The sequence below is a fragment of the Eumetopias jubatus genome, unplaced genomic scaffold (assembly GCF_037043125.1).
Source record: "Eumetopias jubatus isolate StellerSeaLion01/CBP00866 unplaced genomic scaffold, mEumJub1_p1.0 scaffold_1, whole genome shotgun sequence".
In the NCBI taxonomy this organism is placed as follows: domain Eukaryota; kingdom Metazoa; phylum Chordata; class Mammalia; order Carnivora; family Otariidae; genus Eumetopias; species Eumetopias jubatus.
The window spans coordinates 216,076,420-216,099,143 of record NW_028274807.1 but is presented as its reverse complement, the minus strand read 5'-3'; the positions used below and the strand labels follow the sequence as shown (position 1 = coordinate 216,099,143).

The following is a 22,724-nucleotide window of genomic DNA, read 5'->3' as shown; positions in this document are numbered from 1 at the left end:
TCAGCCCAAGCTTATGACCCCCAGCCTTTGTCCCCTTCCATGCTGCTGGCCAGAGGGAGCACGAAAAAGGGAGACAGAGGGTGGCCGTGGACTCTTGGACTCCAGCGGCAGCTGGGGAAATGGAGGCAGCCCATGGCCGGGGGTGGGGCCTCCCAGCAGAGCCCGTGCACCCCCACCCCAGGCTGCAGTCCGAGATGTGGAGAGGGGAGCTGCGGAGGCGGAGTCGGCATAACTGTGGCCAAGGGTGCACCAGGGCCAGGCGAGGGGGAGGGGCCGGGGACCAGACCAGGAGGCTCAGAGAGGAGGAGCGAGTTGCCTGAGGCTGCACAGCAGTGGAGGGCAGAGCCCTGATGGGTCCAGAACTAAGACTCGTGGCTCTCAGCCTCCCAAGCAGGGCTGGGGTCTGAGTCTGTGCTGCATGCTGGCTGGGAGTGTGTTGGCAGGTGGGGGCTGGATTTGGGAGCCCCCGCTCCCCAGTATGTGTTGGGGAGGGGGTTATAGGATGTCAAACAGCCCAAAGGCAGTGCCAGGCACTGCAGGCTCTCCAGTGCCCAGATGTGCAGAGAGAGAAGCCCGGGGCTCCCCAGCATCTCCAGATCGCCAGAGCCACAGAGCATGGGCGTTTGTGGGACCCGGGGCCACAAGTGGTCCCTCCAGTAGCTGGGGGAGGGTTTCCTGCAGCAGGGCGTGGGCAGGGATTGAGGAGGAGCCGGAGAGGTGGCTGCGTCCCCCCCATCCTCAGCTAAGACCAGAATCAGCTGGGGACCGTCCTGGGCAGACCTGGTTGCTGCTGGCTCGCAGGGGCCACGGGGAGGCCGTTGCTCTCCCTCCCTGCCCGGGCCTCGGCAGTGAGTCCTGGGGCCAGGAGGCCAGGGCTCACGCCTGGCACTGCTTTACCCACTCTGAACCTCCATCTCGTCTTCTGGCCTCACACACCTCCCAGGGGGAGCATTCCTTCAGGGACCAGTTTTATCTAGAAAGGGCACCCAAAGGCAAAGAGACTGCCCCGCATACCCTCGCAAACCCCAAATATTAAGCGTTCTGCCTTGCGAAGCTCCAGCCAGGATCCAGACAGGAATCGCTTGGTCAGGGTGCCCAGCAAGCTGGGGCAACTCCAGGACTCCCCTCTTTGGGTTTTGGGTACCCCATGGCCACCCTCTGTCAGTCCCAGCGTGGACACTCCTACTCCCCAGTGCTCTGAAGCCTTGCGTCTCCTCTCCCGCCCCTACCCCATATCCCCCCGCCTCCCGCACAGGGGGAGGCTGGGAATGTCCTAACTGCTTCAGAAACCAAAGGTAATACACAGTGACCAGTAGGAGGCCTTGCCTGCTTAACTCTTCTCCGGGCCCCCAGCCCCCTGCCTCACCTCTGCATTATCAACCTCTACATGGGGGTCCCTCCCCCCAGCAGACGTCCTGAAAGAGGAAGGGGGCCGAGGCAGGCCTGGGCGTACTTTGGTTCTACGTGCTTCTCATGGCCCCCTCTTGGCCAGTGGGCCCCAGCTGGTGTGGAGGAACCTTGGGGAGGGGGCACCCAACCCCCTGCCTGGGTAGGAAGGGGTTGGGGCTGGTACAAAGGCTGGCCAGCAGAGGAGCAGGCCAGGGGTGCCCAGGCAGGGGGCTTGGCACTGACAGAGGCTGGAGAAACAGTTGAATGTGGGCTTTGTCCTGGGGGCCATGGGGAGCCATGGAAGGGTTTTGAGTGAGGGGGAGAGGGGTACAGCCAGACCCGGGAGTGAGAAAGAGCTTTCTGGGGCTGGTGTTGCTGGGGCACGTGGGACATGGAAGGGAGATGCCAGGTTGGTGAGAGGCTCCCAAGGGGGCCTGGGCTGTGGGAGAGGGGAGACCCCAATCTGGGTGAATAGGGAGGGCAGCTCTGGGGGAGCCCCTGGCAGCGCTGCCGTCAGTGGGACGGTTGGCCCCAGTTCCCTAGTGGGTCAGGCGCCCCCTCGCTGCTCCCTGCAGACCCTGCTCCCCCCCCTCCTGGAGCCCCCATGTGAAGGGCTCAGAGCTTAGAGGCCTCTCGCGTGTCACCCAGTCAGCACTTGGCCTTCCCCTGCGTTATTCCTGGGAGGTTTGCTTTCCTCTGGCCCCCCAGTTCCACCCCCACAGCCGACAGCAGCTTCTTCCCCTCCCCACACCTTCCATCTTCTGTCTTCCTCTCCCCCACATCAGCGCCCCTCCCCAGCCAGCATCCCCTCCCCCGTCAGCATCCCCTCCCCCAGCAGTGCCCCTCCCCCCTGGGTGCCCCCGACCCTGGTCAGTTCAGCTGATCTCCCCCTGGTCAGTTACCGACTTTCTTCGTCTCCCCCATCAATCCCCCCGAGTCCTGAGCCATCCATCACTTTGGTCCCCAGAGTGGGGAGCCGTGGGCCCATACACCTCTGCTCCCTCTCCGATGTGATGGAATCCCACCCCCCACCGCCGTTGAGCGTTCTATACCAGGCTCCCTTCTGCCCAGAAACACATGACACCCATCCAGCAGATGAGTAAGCCAAGGTCCAGAGGGGCTAAGCCACATGCCCGAGCCACACTGATGGCTCCAGCCAGGCCAGGGGGAGTCCAGAGCCGGGACCTCACCGCCCCGCCTCCAGCACCCCCAGCAGCCTCCCCCTCAGCTGAAGGGGAGGGTGTTAAGTTACTGGGACCAGAGGCCTGTGAGGGAGGAAGGAGGAAGGGCTGAGGGGAGGCCACCATGGGGGAGGGTCACGCCCAGAGTCTGTCTGGTTGCCAGCAGAAACCAGACATGAGGTAATGGCCAAGATGAACTTGAACTTGGCTGGAGGTGGGGGCTGAGAGCCAGGGCGCCAGTTCATTGGGATGGCCCACGGGGCAGCCTGGTTGGAGGGGCACAATTGATTTACAGCAGGGGTGAGGGACAGCGCCGCCCCAGCCTCAGTCAGGGGGTGTCCCCAGGCCGGCCCCGTGCAGGTGGATTGGACGCATGTCCAGGGAAAGGGCGTGTACAGCGGCTTCCCTGTGGAGACCCAGGCTGGAGCTGTCCCTGAGCCTGAGCCCCAGGCCCCCTATGGGAAGTGGAGGTTGTGACCCCTCAAGGGACAGGCTAGAGGTCAGACCTGGGCAGGGGCCAAGCAAGGGCTGGAACGAGGCAGGCCCGAGTTGGAATTCCACTCTGGCCCCCTGTGCTGGTGGTCTTAGGCAAATTCCTTGACTTCTCTGAGCCCATATTTTCTTCGTTTTGAAACAGGGTAGTGGGGGGCATAGTCCCTCCTTCATGTGGAATCGGGCGGGGGCGGGGATCCTTAAATGGGAAAACATTTGTTTAAAAAACGAAAGCAAACAGCCCTGGTCGCCGTGCTTGAACAAGGTGGCACTTCATAACGACTCCGCCTGTGGAGGCAAGCCCGGGGTAGAGCCACATCCTCTCCATCCTTGTAGACTCAGGGCACCGAGGCGCAGAGATCTGGTTGTAAACAAACACTCCAGGATGCTCGGATAGATTTAAAGTCCAGATAAACAAGAGATAAAAAGAAGTTTGAAAAAATTGTCTCAGCATACGTATATAACCAGAAGTTGCACAGCGTACGGGTTTCCCTGTGGTTTCTCCAGAATTCAGTTGTCCCCAGGCACCCTGCGTTTCATCCAGCAGCCTTGTCCAGGGTCCTCTAGGTTATGACACATCTGGGACGGGGACAGGGGCCCCGAGGAGGCGGGTGCGGGCAGTGGCCAGTACAGTCGATGGTGGAGCCTGACCCCCGTTTCTCTCTCTCTCTCTCTCTCTCTCTCCCCCCCCTCTCTCCGTGTGTCCCTCTCGGGTACCCAGTCCTGGTATCTGGGATAAGAAAGATTTCTTCCCACGCCCTGCTCCTTCGTCGCGGGAATCCCAGGGGGCCGCACTGTCGGCCCCTGGCCCACGTTTTCAGTGGAAAGTTAGAGCGAGCAAGAACACCCCGCCGACTCCCAGCCTGGCCGAAAAGACAGAACAGACATATATACACAGGAGGGAAACAAGCAAAAAGAAAAAAAAAGGCAAAAAAAAAAGACAAACGGAAAAAAAACACCATAAAAATAAACCCACCCATCCAAGAAGACAAAAGGTAAAGACAGCAGCCCCTCAAAACTCTCGGGACGCCGCGGCCGGACCGGAGGGCCAGGCCCTGCCGCCGCTCGGACGCAGCCTGCGCAGGGCACCCTCCGCAGGGACTCATCTCTGGCTGCTGGTCTCCAAGGGCAGGCGCCCGCTCCCCGCCTCCGCCCAGGACCAGGTGAGCGCGGACCGGTGCCCCTGCCCAGGCCCCACGGGGCGGGACACCCGGCAAGGCCACCTCTCCCCGTGCCCCCACTGCCGGGATGTCAGCCAGGCCTCCGCCACCGTGTCTGCCGAGTGGGGAGGTGGGCGCTATGGGGGTGCTGGGGCGGGGGGGGGGCCGGCAAGGACGCCAGCGGCGGGCAGTGGAGGCCCAGGTGGGCAGGGAAGCGACAAGGGCAGAAGAGGGTTGTGGGGAGACCCTGGGTGTCGCCAGGGGACTGGGATGCGTGGCAGAAACTTTGTCAGGAGCGTCCTGCTGCCGTGGGACCTCCGCCTGCCCCACGGTGTGCGTGCGTGCTCGGCCGGGCTTGCTCGGGACTTGGTCTTGCAGCCCCGTGCCTGCCCTGTTTGGGAGGAGAAGTCTCTATGCAATTGACCCCAGCTCCACCCCGCAGCATAGGAGGCCACCCCACCCCGCACCCCACTGGCCCTGCTCCACACCCCCCAGGGGAGGGACCCACGTTGCACACACTGTAAGAAATGCACTTTCCGAGGAAGGGGCTGGGGGGGAGTGGAGAGACTCAGAGCTCCCCAGGAGGGGACACCCTGTCTGGAGCCTCCATCCACCCAAGCCCTGGGAGGGGAGGACCCCCCGCTTAGCCCACGGAGGGGGGAGGTGAGAGCGAGTGGTTTAAGTGCCTGATTCCCACCACCCGCCCCCCTTTGTCCCGCTGGAATGGGAAGTGGCCGCGGGCCCCTTCCATTCCCTCCCCAACCCGGCCACCTCCAGTCGCTGACCCTCATTACTGTGCTCCCCTCAGAGCTGGAGAGATGGGACCCCCCTACAGTTGGCCCAAGGGGCAGAGCTGGGCATCCCTCAAGCCCTGCTGCGCTCGGGCACGGGGGTGGGGTCTGGGGAAGCCAGCAGGCCCTCCCTCGCCTCCTCTGCCAGTGCCTTACATCCTGGAGCGACACCCCCTCCCTGGTGCCTCCCAGCCCAAAGGGGGGCCACGGTTTGCACTTTCATCTTCCCCCGCCGAAGTGGGGCACAGCCGGGCAGGTGCATCACAGCTGGGCCCCCACAAGGAAAGAAGGCCGGGCAACTGCAGTCCGTACAAGCCTGGATGGGGTTGGAGGGTTCTGGCTGGGGGAGGGTGGGGTCAGCGCCTGGGGGGGGGTCCCCTGTCGCCATGTGGGGGATCTCCCATCTGCTAAACGTTTTCCGTTGAGCCGCTCCAAAAACACTAAGCTGGGGACACCGGGTGCCCCCCAACCCCGGCTCCCTGGCCCCATCCCCACCCCCACCCCAGGATGGCCATCTTGGGTGGGGGGCCTGGGAGGGGGGGATCCCCTCCCATCCCATCCATCTGAGTCCCAGCCGGCCTTCTCCATGCCTGGCCCTGGGGAAGACCTTCCCCACCAAGAGCCCCCACCCCCTGGCCAAAGCCATCACCCTGGGCTGGGCCTCCGCCTCATCTGCTCCCAAACCTGGCCCTCCTGGCCCTCTCCTGGTACCCCAGGCCTGGCCAGCCTCCTCCCACCTCCCCAGAAACTGGACTTTCCTCCCAAACCATCCCAAGGGGCTTGGCAAACTCAACCATAAGAGAAAGACCCTTCCCCACCAACCCCCCTCCCATTGTCCAGAGGCATTCAAAAACCCTTGGTCCGTCCGTCTGTCCCCAGGGCCCCCTCCACTGGGTGGCTGTTGGGGACCAAAGCATGGGCCACTCTCCGGGAGGGCAGGAGGGGGTGGGTCGTGCAGTTGGGGTATCCGGAAGCTTCTCAGCCGGGAACCTTAGGGTGCGGGCAGGCGGGGTAGAGGAGGGGCACCTGGCGGCCCCCAGCTACCTAACTTTGCATGGTGCTTAGTCGGGGATTCCTGTGACCTGGCTCCTGATGTCAGCTCGCCGCAGCTGATACTGCATGGCAAATTATACCTGGCTCTATCTCCCTCCCCTAGCCCACCCCCAGCCCTCCGACACTACCCGCTCCTCTTTAAAAAAAAAAAAAAAAAAAAAAAAAAAGATACAAAAAAAACCTTAAAAAAACTCCATGTTTCCTAATTTGCACGAAATTTTCTACCACATGATGTGCCTTGCCTTCCGAAAATAAGTATTACCTTTAAACAATATCAGCGCACACAGCTGCATGCACTGCTCGTGTAGTTAAAAAAAAAAAACAAAAAGACAAAACAATGACATGAAATAAAAAATAAAAATTGAAGAGGGATGTATTTCTATTTGTAAAAAAATAAAAAATAAAAAAATAAGAATTAAAAAAAAAAAAAGGAAAATCCCGTGCTTAGAAAAGCAGTCCACAGAACAATCGCCCCATGGTCTGCCCCCCACCCCCAGCTCTGTCTCCACAGCTCTGCTGCAGTGGGGGTGCGCCCTGGTGCTCTGCCATCCCCAGCCCCACCCCTGGGCTCCAGAGGAGTCCCTTCCGAGGCCCCCGCCCACAGCAGGGGACAGACCTCAGGGGTGAGCCCTGGCCCCACGGGGTGGCCATCCTGCCTCCAGCCAGACTCCCCCATGCCACCTTTCCTGCAGGCTGACGTCCCCCTGGCTCAGGGTCACATTGCCGCCCCCCAGGCTCCCCTCCTTTCCCCAGACCCCCCTTCCTTCTTGCCAAAGGACTCGCCGGGCACCCCCCCTCCTTGGAGACCCGCCTGGGGCGGCGCTCCCCTCCTGCCCCCAGCACCCACTTCTGTCTTCCAGCTGTGACTGGGGGGGGTTATCTGGGATGAAACAGCAAACAGAAGCCAAACCCAATATATGCAATATCTGTCTGTCTGTCCCTATAGACCTAGCTCAGCCACCGCAGGCCCAGCCAGGGGCCCGCAGGCGCAGGGTTTGGCCCCTGGGCAGGGGCCTCCGTCCGGTGGCTGCCCCCAAACTGTTGTCTTGTCCTCGATTTCACGCTCGTCCTCTTAACCTTTTGCTTCCTTTCTGTTTTTTCCTTTCTTTGTTGTTGGGTTTGTTTTTTTTTTTTTTCTTTTCCAATTTCCTTTGCTTTTTACTCGACCAAAGCTGAGACAGTAGCAGCCGGTTAGTGGGGTGTCCGAGGGCTGGGTCCATCCAGCTCCTGCTCCCCACGCATCTCCTGTGGGGACACGGCGGGCAGATGGTCGCCCCCCAGAGCAGGGAGGGGCCCCGCGGGCAGCCTGGCTTCCATCCACCAGCACACATTCCCATGTCTTCTTTTAAAAAAGAGGTCTCCGCAAGCCCCGGGGGGCAGATCCCGCTCTCAGCGCCCGCCCCTAAGAACTGTCCTTTGGTCCGAGAGCTCAAGGTCCTGCATGTCATGTTTCATGCGGCAGATTTCTGGGTTTTATTCTCTTCCCCCCAGAATTGGGGAGCAGACACCCAGGGAGGGGGGAGCATCCCGCCCGGGACCCCTCCCCAAGGACTTCGTGGGGACCACGTTGTCCCTCCGCAGCCCACCCCCAGCTGTGTGCCCCGCTGAGTAGGTGGTGCCGCCCTGGGCCTGTGTGCCCCCCCCCCGCCCCCCAGGAAAGGCTGCAGGCAGAATAAGGCGGAAACACCAGGACCCAGACCCCTTTCCCCCTTCCCCAGCTCTGCAGTTCGGGTTGGTGCTCCAGGCACGGGGCAGGGCGCACAGGGCGCTGTGTTGTTTTTTACATGTGTGAGACTAACATGTTCTCAAACCCCATCCCCTCCCACGCCTGCTGCCCCCCACCACCCACGGGAGGCCCCCCACCCACCTGACCCTGGGGTCCAGCTCTGCTGTGGAACAGAACAGAGAGGCCTCCCAGATATATGCAAGTTGTCCTCACGCCTCTCTGGGATGAGAGCATGCGATCCTGACCAGAGTGGAAAAGGAGGTGTGGAGGGGCGGGAAGACCCGGCCCTGTCTGACTGAGGAGAAGGGGGTCAGGGGGCCCCCAGGCCCGGGTCCGCCACCCGGGCTCCTGCCGAGTTCTGAACCCAGACCCCGGCCCCCCCACCCTGAGCTAGACAATCAGACCCAAGAGGAACCCCGAAGGAGACGTGAGGGGCTGTCTGCACCCCCCAGGCAGCAGACAATTCCAGCCTCAGCCCCACACACCGTCGTCTCTGCTCTGGAACCCTCTATCTGTCCCCGGGGCCGGCAGCCAGTTAGGCGGGAGCCTGGCGCTAGGAGCAGCTCCGCGCTCCGCGATGTCGCTCGCGGGCCCTCTCCCCACTCTGGCTTCTCCCGCGGTACTTTGAGCTCCAGTGCAGGGCTATACTATACACACACACACATATGTATAAATATATGTAATTTTGGAGTTTTTTCTCATAATACAGGTTATACAGGGGCTACTTTTTGTTTTGACCCGGATTCCCTGAGACCCTGGTTTCTACTTTTCTTTGCGGAGGGTGTTGGTAGAGAGGTTCCAGAGATCCAGCCTCACATCCAGCTTCCTCCGCACGCCCCCATATTTCCCCGTTTCTGCCCCTCCGGGCACGTGAGAGTCCCACCTCTGAACTGACCCGGCCTCCCCCGTCGGGCCGTCCCCGCGCTGGCACACCCCCCCCCCGCCCCCGCATCCCCCAGGCGAGGCAGGGAGCCAGACCCAAAGCCGTACCAGTGGGACTTGTTGCCAGCGATACCAAAACAAGACTTTTCCCAAGCAGTGCCTCACTTGTCTGCTGGTGTGGCTTTGGGGTTCTCTTCCCCTGTTCCCCAGGGGCCCCCCCCCCAGGCCTCTGGAAGGAGGAGGTGGGATCCAACAGGAGTCAGGGTCAGACAGGAAGGAAGTCACGCACCCCCGAGCTACTGCCCTCCCCACAGCCCTCCATTCACACCTCCTGGCTAGAAGGGGACCCCCGGGAAGGGGGCGGGAGCTGTCCCAGCCCCCTCCCGTGGGAACCCCCAAAATCTACTCCCCAAATGCATCAACGCCCCATCCTCCCGTCTTGGGTCCCAGCCAGGCCTCCAAAACCAAAGTCCCTTCAGATTCGGGGGTCCTGGCCTCTGCCCCCAGCTTCCTGCCCTCCCACCCCCCAGGACCCCACATGGGGGAAGACGAGAGAGTCTGGGGGACAGAGCGCACAGCGCAGGGGGGAAGGACAGAGACCCACCTGACTGAGTTTCCTTTCTCTCAACTTTTCTTTCCTTCCTTCCTTCCTTTCGCTCTTTGAAAAACTTTTTGGTGGTGTTGCTCTTCGTTTTCATTCTTTTCCCTCCCAAGATATTTTTTGAGGTTCCCCCCCATTTTGTATTTTACTGATATTACCAGGATAGTTTACTCTGTCTCTCGCTTCCTGCTTGCCACACACACCGGATCACACACACACACACACACACACACACACACACACACACACACACACACACACACACACACACACCCATGCTCGTGAACCCAGGTCAGGAGAAGGTCCGAGCTGGGTCTGCTGCCCACCGCCCCCTTCCCCTCCGGGCCGGGGGCTGGGGGGACGCCTGGCAGACCAGCCGGACCCCTCCCTTGCCCGGCTCGCCCGCCTGCCCCCCTCACAGCGTACTCTGGTCATAACCTTGTATATTACGCAGTCATTTCGGTTTTTGCAGACGCGCCTACCTAAGTACCATTTACAGAAAGTGACTCTGGCTGTTACTATTTTGTTTGTTTGTTTCCCTATGCAAAAAAAAAAAAAAAAGAAGGGGGGTTCCATAAAAGATTCAATAAAAAGCAAAAAAAAAAAAAAGACAAAAGAAGGAAGAAAAAAATGTATAAAATAAACAAGCTATGCTTCAACTCTCACTGACTGTCCTGGGTCCTCCTTTCTGTGCTGTGTGGGTTGTTCGGTGCCAGAGTGAAGGGAAGGGGCTGAGACCTTTGTGTCCATCCAGTGGCCCCCAGGGACCCTCCACAGTGCCCGGGGATGTTTGTTGACACGGGTGCTCCTGGTATTGAGGACTGGGGCCAGGGGTGCTGTGCAGCCCCCCACGGCACCCAGGGCGCCCCTGCAGAGAGCGATCTGGCCCCATGTCTGTGTCCGCAGAGCCCATGGGAGGGACCTGCTTTACACACTGACTTTGGTGAGCTCTGGGTCCAGGTCCTTCCTGCAATGCCCCCGGTGCTCCAGTGGTCCCCCCGCCCCTACGAGGGGCCATTTCACAGCCCTGAACCTTGGCCCCTGCTATTCTGCTGCTCATCACTGCCTCCCCACTCTACGCAGACCCTTCAGCTCCCACAACGACACCCTCTTCCTCCAGGAGGCCGGCCCACCTTTCCGCAGTCTAGCTTCCTCCCCGACCAGCCTCAGATCTCCCCAGGGTCTTCAATCAACAAACTCCAGGGGCATCTATGGAGCACCTGCTCTGTGCCAAGAAATTCTGCCTCCCCCCCTCCCACCCCCCGGCTCCCAAGGACAGAACCTGGCACACAGTCAGTGCTCCATACATGTACAGAGTGCTTTCCCTCTTTTTGCACCTGGCAAACTCCCATTCATTCAGCAAAGATTTCCTGAGCATCTGCTGAGTACCAAGTACTGGGGACACAGCAGGGAACAAAACGCCCAAAATAACCTGCCTTCATAGCCCTTACAGTTCCAAGTTGGGAAGATGCATGGTAAACAATAAAAATAAGTAAAATACATATCAGAGGAGGTAAGTGCCAAAGAAGTAAAGCAAAGTAAGGGATAGGAGAGGGGGTCTCACATGAGGTAACATTTAAACAGAGACGAGTAGAATGAGGGAAACAGCCTCCTGGAGATCTGACAGATGAGTGTTTCAGGCAGAGGGCACAGACTGTGCAGAGGCCCTGGGGTAGGACCCTGCCTGGCAAGTTGGACGAACGGCCAGGAGGCCCGTGTGACTGGAGCAGAGTAAGGCACCAGGGGAGGAGGACCCGACAGGGAGGGGATGGGGCAGGTCCTGCAGGGTCTTGTGGGCCTTGGGGAGGACCTGGACTTTTACCCCAGGGAGGTGGGAGCCCTGGAGTGCTGCGGGCAAAGGACGGCAGGACCTGACTTCATTATGACAACCTCTCATCCCGGAGGCCTTCCCCACCTGCCTGGGCAAAGCCCCTGTTCAGCCTCCCAGCTCCCGGCCCCCCATCGGTCCCGCCGCAGCCCTGATCCGTCAGGCCGGTCCTGTCCAGTTCCTCCTCCAACCCCGGCAGCCAGGGGGGCTTCTCAGAGGCTGGGGTCAGAGAGGAGGGAGGCTTACAGCGCAGGAGCATCGCCCGTGTGAAGGGCAATCACTTCCCTGCCTTGGGGGGGGGGGTGGGGCTGGGATCGGCGAGTCCTGGCCCATCATTCTACCCCCATTCCAAGTCCCCCAGAGACCTCCAAGGAACACCAGGATGGGCAAGCAAAGCTCTCTACTGCACAGGCTCCTCCCACACTGCAACGGACCCACCCAGGAGGGACGATTATGTCCCTTTTTACTGACGGGATTCCCAAGGCAGAGAGACAAGACGCTCAGAGGGACCCAGGCACAGTGCCCTACGCTGCACACAGATGCACTGCCCCACGCCGCCGCCCGGACAGGAACAGACGACAATCGTCGGGGGAGGGGGTCCTGGGCCCCCCAGATCCCGCGCGTTCCCTTCCCACGCCCCATCCCCAGCAGGGCTGGGTGCTTCCGCCCTCAGCAGCGCGGTTCTGGCGCCCCCTTGTGGACGGGACGAGGATCTGGACCCAGAAGCCGGGTCTTGGGGGGAAGGGCCCCCAACCACCTGCGCCCCAATCCCCGCCGTCCAGCCCCTTCCCGCAGCGGGAAAGGGGGCGATAGCAGGAGCTTCTTCTGCGGGGTGAAGGTTCAGCCTGTTGTGGGGGCTCAGATGCGGTAAGGGCTCAGGTGGGATGGGGGTTCAACCAGGGGTCGGGAATTCAGCCACGGTTGAGGGGTTCAGTCAGGGTTAGGGGTCAGTCAGGGCTAAGGGGCTCAACCAGGGGTGGGGGGCCTCGGCCGGGGTAGGGGGTCAGTCAGGGCTGGGGGGCTCAGCCGGTGTGGGGGGTAAGCCCGGGTCGGGGTGGGCAGCAGTCTGGCCCTCGATCTCAAGGTAAGCCTCCGTGTTTTTCAGACATTGGCCCCTGAAGTGTTGCAGTTCTTGGCTTTGGGGGGCCGTCCCAACACTGCAGGCTGTTTGCCATCCCTGGGCCCCCAACTCAATGCCCTAAAAGGGGGGGCAGGCTTGTGACAGCCACAAAACTCCCCCCACAATTTCCAGACGCCCCTAGGGGAGAAGTCTCGCCCCGCGGAAAGGGAGGAGTCACACAGCCCCGCCCTTCTCCCCTCCCCCCCCCCCCCCCGCGACCGCAGCGCCGCCCCATGCCCGGACCCTCCGGACCCTCCGGACCCCCCATCCGAACCCACGGACCAGAGGCAGAGGACGCGGGGGCGCCAGAGGCGCAGTCTGAACACGCACACTGTGCCCTTCTAGATCCCCCAGGCCTGGGGAGGGGGCGGGGCTCGCATGCACTGGGCCCCAGCCACACCGTTTCAGCATAACAAAAAGCTGACATTTATTAGACACCGTTTGGGTTCCGGGGGTTCTGTGCTCGGGATTTTTGTGGACAGTATTTCATTTAATCCTCATGACAACTTAGAAAGGATCAAGCTACTGTCCTCCCCCTTTCACAGGACAAGACACTTAGGCACAGAGAGGTTAAGTTACATGCTTAGGGCCACACAGCATGGACGCTTGGAGTTCAAGCCTTCTCTGCAGCCGCCCGCAGGAGTGCAGCACGGTCAGAGGGGGTGAGGACGCCGTCTCCTCCCACCCTCAGCACCCGCACCCAGGCACAGCTAGCAGACAGTGACTAGAAAACCAGCGCGCGGTCGGAGGGCCCTTGGCTCCCAGGAAACGGCCACGTGCTGCCCGCCCCCCCGAAGTTCAGGCCCAGGAGCAACAAAACAAAAGCAAGACAGCCCGAGGGCTGGACCTGCTCTGGGGCCCGGAAAACACTGCAGGGCCTTTGCACGGCTTGCCCCCACCAGATCTCTTCCGGGCTCAAAGGGGGAGGGGGTGCTTGGGAAGGGGGTGTAAAAATGCCCAGGTAAACGCAAAGGGGGTTACTTGGGGTAGGGCCTGAGCGCTCCTCTTTCAGGGACACTTCACCTGAACCCCACATGGAATAATTTTGCTGGCCCCAGGACCAGGTCTTTGCTTGTAGGGTGCAGAGCAGGCATTGGGCGTCCCCGGGAGGCCTGCCTGGAGGAGGCAGGTGGGACGACTTCATTCAGAGGAGCTCGCCACTCTTTCGTGGTCTGGAGGCCCCTCTTTCTCAGCCAGCTCCAGCCCCCCATTGCCCTCTGTTTCTTTCTCCTCCTCTCCCATGGTCACCTCTTCCTTCTCTTTCTTGCTGTGGAGACAAGAAGTGTCCAGAAAACCTCACTTAATAAGGAGTTACAGTGTCCAGGCCTCTTGCGACCCCCCCAGAACCTCTGAGTGCTGCATTCTCGTCGTTCCCATTGTGCGGAAGCCGTGCTGAGGCTCAGACAGGTTAGGACACCTGCCCTGTTTGAACAAGAAGGAAGTGCGGGGAGCTCACGCGGGAGCTACGGGAGCCCGCACCCACCTCCTCACATCTGGCCTTCCCGGCTTCCCGGGGGAACTGTGTGCGAGGGAACAGGCGGCCAGGTGGGGAGATGGATCGATTGATGGGCGGCTCGGCGAACGAGCGGATGGACGGCCGGATGAACAGGTGGACATGCGGGCGCGGTGGGGGCAAGGTGGACAGAGGCGCAGACAGCGGGATGGACGGACGGAGGGAGGGAGGGCTAAGTGCGTGGGGCTTGAGGGGAGGTGATAAGGCCGTTAGGGATCCCACCTGAAACGCACCTGAGTGATGGGGTCTCGGGAAACCACCTCGTTTTTCACGTAGGGAGTCAGGAGGGAAGTCAGTGAGGTCATAGGAGGCCCCACTGGGTCTGAATCAAAGAATTGCCCCCTGGCCCTGCCTCCTCCAAGGCTCGGAGAGGAGAGGGAAGGGGAGGGGCTCTGAGCCCCAGCAGGTTAGCAGGGGAGGGACTCACACAGGAGGGGGGCCCACCTGTCGCGGGACTGGCTGCACCAGACGGCGTAGACCATGATGAGGACGAAGATGAGGAAGAGGGCGGCCAGCACGGCCCCAAGCCCCACCAGCCACGGCTTCCTCTGGGCCGCTGCGGGCAGGGTGCGGCGGGGTCAGCGGCTGGGCCGCCAGCTGGGGGCTCCCTTCCCACCTCCTCTCCCTCCCGAGGCCTTACAGGGTTGGGCCTGAACCGGCCGCGGGACCAGAGACGCCAGAAGGGAGACTGGGCCAGCAGTCATCCGGAATCTGTCCATCCTTGTCCGTCTGTCCTGGCCTCTTTCCGGCGGGGCCTGGGGTGCCACCCCATTAGAGGAGGAAGTGGCCCGCCCCGGACACCCCAGGGCAGGGTGTGGCCAGGGCCACAGGAAGTGGGGGGGTGGGGCCCCCCCCTGGATTCTGGGTATGCCGGGGAGGGGTCCGGCGTCCCAAGCATCCCAGCACCCTGTCTCCCAGAGGTCCACCCTGGCCTCCTCACTCCCCACAGCCAGAGCCATGGGAGAGGCTCGGGAAAGGTGGGGAACGCGTTTCCTGAGCACCTACTATGCGTCAGGCCTTGCGATGGTTCTTAAGCCCCAGCGCCTGCTTCAAGCCTCCTAACTCTTGTCCTCAGGTTGCAGATGAGGGGCTACCTCCCCGGGGGCCGCACAGCATTCCAGAGGGACGCCATTCTCCCAGCTAGGAACCACAGCCAGGAACGGACACCTGGCACTCCAACCCTCTCCCATCCTAGGACATTAACCTCCAAATCTGACCTTAGCCAGAGCCTACAAACTCCCTCATCGTTTGGGCAGCCTGGGCTTCATCCCAGCTCTGACAAGAGCAACCCTCGACACCTGGCCAGTGGCATCTTTCTCTCGACGCCTCAGTATTTTCAGCTGGAAAATGGGACTAACTGCGTACTAATGGAGACTGAGGATTAAGATGCTGGGCGCTCCCTGGGAGCATCTATGAGGGCATGTAGTACCTTGATTTTATTTGTTTATGTTTTTTCCACCCCCCTGGTGGACTACCCTGGAAGTGTTCTAGCAGCCTTGGGGGTTACATCCTACACCCAACAACCCCAGCGACCTGCCCCAGAACCCAGCCCGAATGCCAGCTTTTATCAAGGTCCTTATTAAGAAATGGTTAATATCCAGGGCAAGGTCCAGGGCCCGGAAAAAGTGAGGTGAAAGGAGTGGCTGGAAACTGGGAGGAGAAAGTGCTTGTCCCTTCCCAGGGGGGCGCCGAGCCCCGGGGCACACAGCCTCCCTGGACACAGTTCCCGGGCATGGAGTCATGTGAGCCCAGACCAGGGGTGGGGTAGCAAGGATTTCCCAGGATACGGCACTCTCGGGGCTCAAAGTCCAAGGCTCAGGGCAGCAAAATCAAGATTGCAGGGAGAGGGCTGAGTGTGCCCAGGGCATCTGGGCACGGTGCAGCCTGCTCTACCACACCTGCACAGGCAGTGACCCCAACCCCAAAAGCTGCCTCCCCCAGGGGGAAACTGAGTCCCAAGAGACAACAGGAGCCCTTCTGAAGGGCTCTTATCAATTTAATGCAGGTCTCCAAAAGGCAGCCCCTGCCCCAAGTTGGTCCCCAGGCTGAGTGGGATGGGACGGGGGGGGGGGGGGGGGGGCGGGGCGGAGGTTCTGGCCAACAGATATCAGGGAGAGGGAAAAGAAATCAGGCGGGGGGTAGAAATAGGTGGAGCCATGAGATGGTGAGGGCTGGGGGGTTTCTCCACAACCAAGAATGCGCTCCTAGTGCAAGAAGAATCACTAGGCAGTCAAGTCAGGAAGGAGGGTGCATAAAGCCCACGGACGCAGCACACAGAGCACACTTGCCCCACTCCCTGTGGGGCGGGGCAAGTCCACACCTCTTCGTGCGGTATTCTCAGCTCTGCACGGAGTTATTATGGTGGCTTCACGTCCAGATCATCGCTTACACGATGTGAAAGGGGCATCTCTGGGCGGCTGCCTGGAGGAAGTCGGTGTCGAGTCTTCACATGGCTGTGTTCGTGACTTTCCCTTTACCTCTGGACTCCTCTTTCTCCTCCAGCTCCAGCCCCAAGTTTCTCTCTCCTTCTTCCTCAGCCTTCTTGCCCTTCTTGCCCTTTATGTCCCCTTCCCTCTTCCTCTTGCCTTCTTCACTGTAGGGATACAAAGGGCCCAGACCACAGTGAGAAACAGCCACTCTCATTAAATTGACACGTACCTGTGCCAGGTGTTCTACACCTTTGTTGAATTCTTCAAAACACTCCTCATGAGGAAGCCTTGCTATTTCCATTTCACAAAGGCAGACACTAAGACTCAACCATCCCATGGATGGACAGGTGGATGGAGAATGGATGGATGGATGATGGATGGATGGATGGATGGATGAATAGGTAGATAAGTAGAGAAGTGAATAGAAGGTTGCATGGATGGATGAATAGATAGCATAGTAGGTGAATAGATTAGAAGAAGGAAAGAAAGATGGGTCAATGGATGGATGGATAGGAGTATAGAAGGGTGGATGGGTAGACAGATCATTGGGCTGATGAGTGGGGGAAATGGGTGTGTGGATGGATGGGTGGGTGAGAAGGTAGAAGGGTGGGTAAGGGAATAAATGGATGGACGGTTGCATAGGTGATGGGCAGATAAGTGGTTAGGTGAATGGATAGCTTCATGGAGAGATGAATAAATGAATGGGAAGACGAGTGAGTGAACAGGAGAAAGAAGAGAATGACAGATCAATGGATGGGAGTATAAATGGTTGGATGGATGGCAGTGTAGACAGGTGGATGGATGAATGGATCAATGTGTTACTGGGTAGGGAGATTGATGGATGAATGATAGATAGTTGGAAAGTGAAGTGTGGGTAGGCGGATGGATGGATGGATGGATGGATGGATGGATGGATGGATGGATGAAGGCATGAACAAGGCAGGGAGAAAACTACCAACATGGGTGGGGTCGAGAACTTCCAGCACATCCCAGCAGTGGGAATCACATTTCACTGGAGCTGCACTGGGTCTTAGACAAAGCAGACAATCGGGCCTACACCTCTCCCTCACGTACATCTTGTTGGGCTTGGCTGAGAATCTTCCAGGCAGGCTGGCCTCCTCCCATCTTCTGCATTCTTGTTCCCATCCCCCAAATTTTGCTCAACTTGGGATATCGCACTGAAAGGGTCCCCAGCCCTGCCACCTCCCTGAGCCTTCCACCAGAAGCATGTCCGGAACCAGTCGGGACCACAGAAGACACGGAGTCCAGGAGAGTCACCCACACCCGATCACATGCCCGTGCGGAGACACCTACCCAATCCCACACCACGGTCTTGTTCAACGGACCTACTGTGTGCGCCAGGCCCCGTGCTGAGCACCGGGAACACAGCCAGGACTAAAGCTAAGTTCTCTTGTCTATTGGAAGCTACCAGCTAGCGTGGAGAAAGGGGTAAGTGACTAAGATAATTTCAGCTGGTGGTTAAGTGCAAAGAAGAATGCACAGCTGGGGGACACAGAGTGTCAGGAAGGCTGGTGGTCAGGGTGGGCTTCTGTGAGGAGGAAATATCTGAGCTGGGACTGAAGGAGGAGCCGGCCAGAAGATACAGGAAAGGGAGTTCCAATCAGAGAGAACAGTATGGGCAAGGCCCCGGGGCAGAAATGTGCTTGAAGAGTTGAAGAGCAGACAGGGGTCATCAGAGCACACCCATCCCTCCCACCCCCAGAGGGGGCTCCCACAAGCCCCCTGACCCCGCACACACCCACACGTGCTCACACGAGCAGTACCTCGGGTCCTGATGCGGGTTGGACTCCATTCTGAATGCGGACTCCTCGTCCTCAGCTCTGCGGGAGAAATAGAGGTAGAGGGGTGAAGGTGGATGAAGGGCAGGCGGTAGCCTTCACAGTCTCCCCTGGCTGGGGCTCACGAACTGCACCAAGCCAGGCAGATGGGCGGCATGGTTGTCCTGGACTGAGAGGCTGTGAGGTGGGGGTGGGGGAGGTCTGAGCTGGAACAGGGAAATGGGGAGACGGGGGGGGGGGGGGGGGGGAAGGACCAGAGAGAGTCAGGAAGCGGGAGGGGTGCCCAACCCTTTGGGGAGAAGGGGAGGACAGGGACAGCGGCTGTGGGGAGTGGGGAGAGGGGCTCCCACCTCGCTTTGGAGCACCAGATGCGGTTGACCAGCATGAGGATGAAGACAATAAACAGGAATCCCACGACGGCAGCCAGGCCCACCAGCCAGGGCTTCGGGCGATTCTGCGAGGCTGTCCGAAGGTGGGGCAGGTGGGACTGGGAGATGGGGCAGGGCCGGGGCCTGCCCCCGAAAGGGAAGAGGGGAAGGCTGCTGGGGGGTGCTCAAGCCAATGGGGTCTTAGAAAGGGGCCGGGTGTCAGAGACCAGTTCTAGAGAAGGGGAGGGGGCTGGGGGCATCTCAGGGATGGGGAGAGAGGCCCAGAGGGAGTGTGGGGGCTGGGGGGGGCTCCAGGAAGGGCCTGGCCCCATTGCTCCTCTGCCTGCCCCCTCCTTTCAGAGGTCTCAGTTCCTCATCATGAAAAATGGGGAGATGGTGAGCCTATGAATGAGCCCCTCCCACGACCCCTCCCCCCGCTTCCACCCCGCCCCCCCAGGTCCAGGTCGGAGCCCTACCCCGTTGAGCCTCTGCAGGTGACAGGAGCAGGGCGCTGAGCAGGAGAAGGGTCTCCAGGGTCTCCATGGTCATGGAAGAGCCAGCAGCGGTGCACAGTCAAGGTTAGCTGGGTGAGGCCCTGCCCAGCCCCTGATATAGTGGCAGGCGGGCCTAGGGGCGGGGCTGGTCCAGACCCGGAGATCAGACTCTGGACCTGGTATAACAATTAACACGGGGAGTCCAGCCCCCCCACCCCGTGCCCTACCCCAGGACCCAGCCTCCAGGTGCCCCAGGCTCCGTGCCGCAGCGGCCAGGCCAAGATGGGCCTGGGCTCAGGGCTGCCAGGCATCACTGTGTCTCCTTCTCTGAACACCCCACAGAATGTTTCTGTCTCCATTTTCAGAGAAGCCCAAGGAGGCCAGGAGCACACAGGTCACGCAGAAAGAGCTGGAGCCGGGATCTGAACCCAGATCTCCCCCACCACCGGCTTAAACGGCCTCATCCTGGCTCCCAGATCCCTGGGGACCCACAGCCAATACGGGGATGAGCACAGGGACAAGAAGTGACGGGCCACATGGCCCACTATCCACGCCCTGATGGCTGGAGAACGGGACGCCCAGGTAGCAGATGACTCAGGCTGCAGGCTCTCCTGTCCATCAACCTTGGTCCCTGGCTGATTAGATAGGGAGCCCTGCCCAGGAGAAGGAGCACCTTCCCCCAGCTGCCACTGGACAGCCACGGCCCAGGCATGTGGCAGGAAGCCCCGACCGGGGGGCGGGGGGCTCTGCAGGGCCCTTGGGGGCTGGGGGGGGTACCAGTGTCACTGCACACACCTTTAAGGAGCACCCATGCATACCTGGGGCCCCCTGCCTCCCTGAGGTCTATCATCACTGCACAAGGGGCCATCCAGTAGAGTGATGGAGCTCAGGCACCTGCTCAGAGCAAGCCCATCTCAACCACCCGAGTGGTGCCTGCGAAGCTCCGACCGTGTGCCCTGTCTGTGCCAAGGTCAGGAGGGAGGGACGAAGCCTCAGACGCTGTCCTCCGGGACTTCTCAGGTTAGCTGGGAAGTCAGGACCCCCAGAAACCAACAGATCTGGCGGACAGAGCAGCAGAGCTGGGGAAGAGGTGGGAGGTGGGGCTGGAGCAGATTCGGGAGAGCAGGGCCAGAACCCTGCCTTGGGGATTCTGAGTTCGAAGGCAGGTCACGGAACTGGCCTCTTTCTGCAAAAAGTTCTCTCTGCTCCAAACAAGTCATTTCTGGGCTTTGTGCCTCCATGTTCCCATGTGTTAAATGGGGGTGAAAAGTCCTGGCCTGTGAGGATTAAATGAAGTAATACGTGGAAAAGGCTCACTGAGCACAACAGCAGGGACATACTAAGCACTCAGTAAGGGTTAGCCACCATTGTTAGTCTTTGAAAAATTCTTCTTGGTGGAGGTTGGGCAGAATCAGGCTCTGGGGCTATGGGGGGAGCAGGAGTGTGGAAAGTGCCAGTGACCAACCACTGGAACCTGTCAGCCAAGAAAGAGAACATTCTCTGCCAAGACGGGGCAGATCAGTGGAGCAATGGATCCAGCGGGCACAAGTCCAGTCTACACAACTGCAAAGGGGTTCAAACCCAGGTCCTGGGCCAGAGGGCAGGGCCTGGCTCAGTCCAGCCTCCAGAAGGAGCTTCGAGCAGGTGGGTCCTTGAAGGCAATGGAAGGGCGGCGGGGAGCCAGGGCGGGGGCTTCTGCAGTGGCTGCGTCGCCACCCCCACCAGGGTCCTCATCACCCCGCCAGGCCCGGGCCAGCTGCAGGTCCAGCTCTTCCAGATCCTCGCCCTCCAGGCTTGAGCACAGTTCCCGAGGGGGGTCTTCCTGCTCTGGCTTCGGGCCGAAGGCCCAGTCTGCAGTAGGACACTGGTGAGGAGCCTCCCGGGGCCTCATCCACCCTCTGTCCCCTCCCTGGCTGCGAGAGGCCCTTGCATCCCGCCCCTCCCCCTCCACCACCCCCCCCGCCCGCCGCTGCCCCGGAGTGGCCCAGCACTGCCCCAAGCAGGGCTCGTGGCGGGTAGCAGCTCACCAGCCAGGTCATGGGCGAGGTCCTTGATGAGATGCCCCACAATGGCATAGGCCACGGCCACCACCAGGAGTGCCGCCAGCAGCAGGTACAGCGCATACCTGGGCAGGCGGATGGCATCCAGAGGTGGTGGGCGGTACTCCTCATACAGCGGTGGGGCCGGGCTCCAGCCCTCCATCCCCTGCTCGACTGCCAGCCCCGGCATGATGGCCACCTGGAGCAAGAGAGGCCCGGAGGTGACCTGCGTGGCGGAAGTATTTAGGGGCTTTGGGTAAGAGGATTGGGGCTCCTCCAAGGCCACCATCTGCCTGGATTAATCACTTCCGCCCAGCGGCCCCCCTCCCTCATTCAGCTCCAGCCGACATGGCTGGTACTCTGTTCGTCCTTCCCCCGCCTCAGGGCCTTTGCTCCAGCTGCTCCCTCTTCTGGGAACATCCCTGCCTTCATGGAGCTGACATTCAAGATAGGGGGATACACTGAGAAAAAACATAACCTTGAGTAAGTGATGTATTGAGTTAGAAAGTGAAGGGTGGCATTGGGGTGGCTCAGTCGGTTGAGCATCTGACTCTTGATTCCAGCTCAGGTCATGATCACGGGTCGTGGGGTAGATAGAGTCTGAAGTCGGGTTCTGTGCTCAGCAGGGAGTCTACTTCTCTCCCTCTCCCTCTCTCCCTCTTACGCATGTGTGTGTGCAGGTATGTGCACGCGCACTCTCTTTCTCTCTAACATAAATAAATAAAATCTAAAAAGAAAAAAAAGAGCGGTATTGGGGTGGAGGTACCATGGTTGGGACTACTAAGAGGGGAGTTAAAGCTTAAAATAGGGTAGCCAAGGCCATATGAAGATGCATGTGAGCAGACCCAGAGGAGGAAGAGAAGCAGGTACGGGAGTACCAGGGGGGAAGCGCAGTCCAGACAGAGGGCACAGCACGTGCAAAGGCCCTGGGGAAGGACCGGGCCTGGCGTGTTGGAGAAGAGCAAGGAGGCCTGTGTACCTGGAGCAGAGTGAGGAACGAGGTGATAGGGAGGAGGGAAGGATAAGGAGGGCGCCCCCCCTACCCCTTGGGGGTCAGGGGAGAGTTTGATCTTTCACCCTGAGGGAGGTGGGAGCCCTGGAGGGCTGTGGGCAGAGGAGGGCGGGGCCTGGCTCAGTTGCCCACAGGTGGCCTCTGGTGGCCGCTGCGGGGAGGACAGCCGCCAGGAAGGCAGGCTGAAAGGGACTGCGGTGGTCCGGGTGAAAGATAAGGGGGGCTGGAACCCCCCGGAGGCAGAAGAGGGGCTGCACGTCACCGTTTTTTCCAATATTTTTTTCCTTGCCTTTACAGATACCGGGTTGCAACCAACTCTCCACATTCCAAAGGTAAAACACTTCTCATGTGTGTTTCCCTGGTTAGAACACTTCAGGCTTCTCCCTGCGTCAGAGTAAACCCAAGTCCTTCTTGTGTCTGGGCGGCTCGCCCGCAACCATCCCCGCGGCTCCTTCCCGTACCTGCCAGGTGTTTGCTCGGACGTCACCACCTGAGCCTCTGCCCACTCCTCCTAGGACTTCGCACCGCCCTTGAACTATACTGCTTAACCGGTGTCACCAGCTATCACGTATTTTACTTATTTATTTCCTGTCTGTCTCCCTCAGACAACCAGGCTGTGAGGTTTTCGAGGGCAAGGATCGCAGGTTGTCTTGTCCTCGGCCCCCATCGACTATGTGTTAAGGGAACGACGCGTCAACGACTCGATCGGGTCTGAAGAAAGGACTTAGACCCCTCCCGTCCCCAGCTCGAGTCCAGCCCCCTGACGCCATTGGCCACGCCCCCCGGACTTGACCACGCCCCAGGAGCACGGCGCCTGCTCCGTCGCTACCCGGACCCCGGCTCCGGC

The 22,724-nt window shown here is 60.3% G+C and overlaps 3 protein-coding genes across 6 annotated transcripts in view; 1 reads left to right on the top strand and 2 right to left on the bottom strand.

The window, feature by feature from the left end:
- The window catches only part of NFIC (nuclear factor I C), a 62,328-nt gene extending 52,559 nt beyond the window's left edge, over nt 1–9,769 (top strand). For all 3 annotated transcript variants that reach the window (XM_028126071.2, XM_028126070.2, XM_028126068.2), the window contains one exon: nt 3,784–9,769. In XM_028126071.2, the coding sequence (XP_027981872.1) occupies nt 3,784–3,801 (18 nt within the window). In that variant the 3' untranslated portion in view covers nt 3,802–9,769. The remainder of the gene's footprint in view (nt 1–3,783) is intronic.
- Nucleotides 9,770–12,625: 2,856 nt separating this feature from the next.
- Nucleotides 12,626–14,511, bottom strand: SMIM24 (small integral membrane protein 24). The gene is made up of 3 exons (XM_028126391.2): nt 14,377–14,511; nt 14,181–14,292; nt 12,626–13,490 (listed from the first exon to the last, which is right to left on the bottom strand). Exons 1-3 carry the CDS (start codon nt 14,453–14,455, stop codon nt 13,364–13,366), a joined length of 318 nt encoding a protein of 105 aa, XP_027982192.1. The 5' UTR covers nt 14,456–14,511; the 3' UTR covers nt 12,626–13,363.
- A 1,343-nt stretch (nt 14,512–15,854) lies between these two features.
- Nucleotides 15,855–22,572, bottom strand: SMIM44 (small integral membrane protein 44). 2 transcript variants are annotated; one of them, XM_088018239.1, is made up of 6 exons: nt 22,339–22,572; nt 20,854–21,064; nt 18,809–20,677; nt 18,315–18,476; nt 17,950–18,006; nt 15,855–16,329 (listed from the first exon to the last, which is right to left on the bottom strand). In XM_088018239.1, the coding sequence occupies exons 2-3, from the start codon at nt 21,053–21,055 to the stop codon at nt 20,439–20,441; spliced, it is 441 nt and encodes a 146-aa protein (XP_087874365.1). In that variant the 5' UTR covers nt 21,056–21,064; nt 22,339–22,572; the 3' UTR covers nt 15,855–16,329; nt 17,950–18,006; nt 18,315–18,476; nt 18,809–20,438. The 2 variants fall into 2 exon arrangements, with proteins under 2 accessions (XP_087874365.1, XP_027982184.2); XM_028126383.2 differs by lacking the exon at nt 22,339–22,572 and having other exon boundaries at nt 18,315–18,426; nt 20,854–21,101.
- Nucleotides 22,573–22,724: the final 152 nt, after the last annotated feature.

Excerpts from the sequence above, each read along its gene's own strand:
- SMIM24 (XM_028126391.2), bottom strand. The coding sequence starts at position 14,455 with ATGGACAGATTCCGGATGACTGCTGGCCCAGTCTCCCTTCTGGCGTCT. Across the intron at positions 14,293-14,376 it reads GCCGGTTCAGGCCCAACCCT|CGGCCCAGAGGAAGCCGTGG; the intron begins GTAAGGCCTCGG and ends CCCTGCCCGCAG. Across the intron at positions 13,491-14,180 it reads TGCAGCCAGTCCCGCGACAG|CAAGAAAGAGAAGGAAGAGG; the intron begins GTGGGCCCCCCT and ends TTGTCTCCACAG.
- SMIM44 (XM_088018239.1), bottom strand. The coding sequence starts at position 21,055 with ATGCCGGGGCTGGCAGTCGAGCAGGGGATGGAGGGCTGGAGCCCGGCC. Across the intron at positions 20,678-20,853 it reads CCTCGCCCATGACCTGGCTG|ACTGGGCCTTCGGCCCGAAG; the intron begins GTGAGCTGCTAC and ends GTCCTACTGCAG.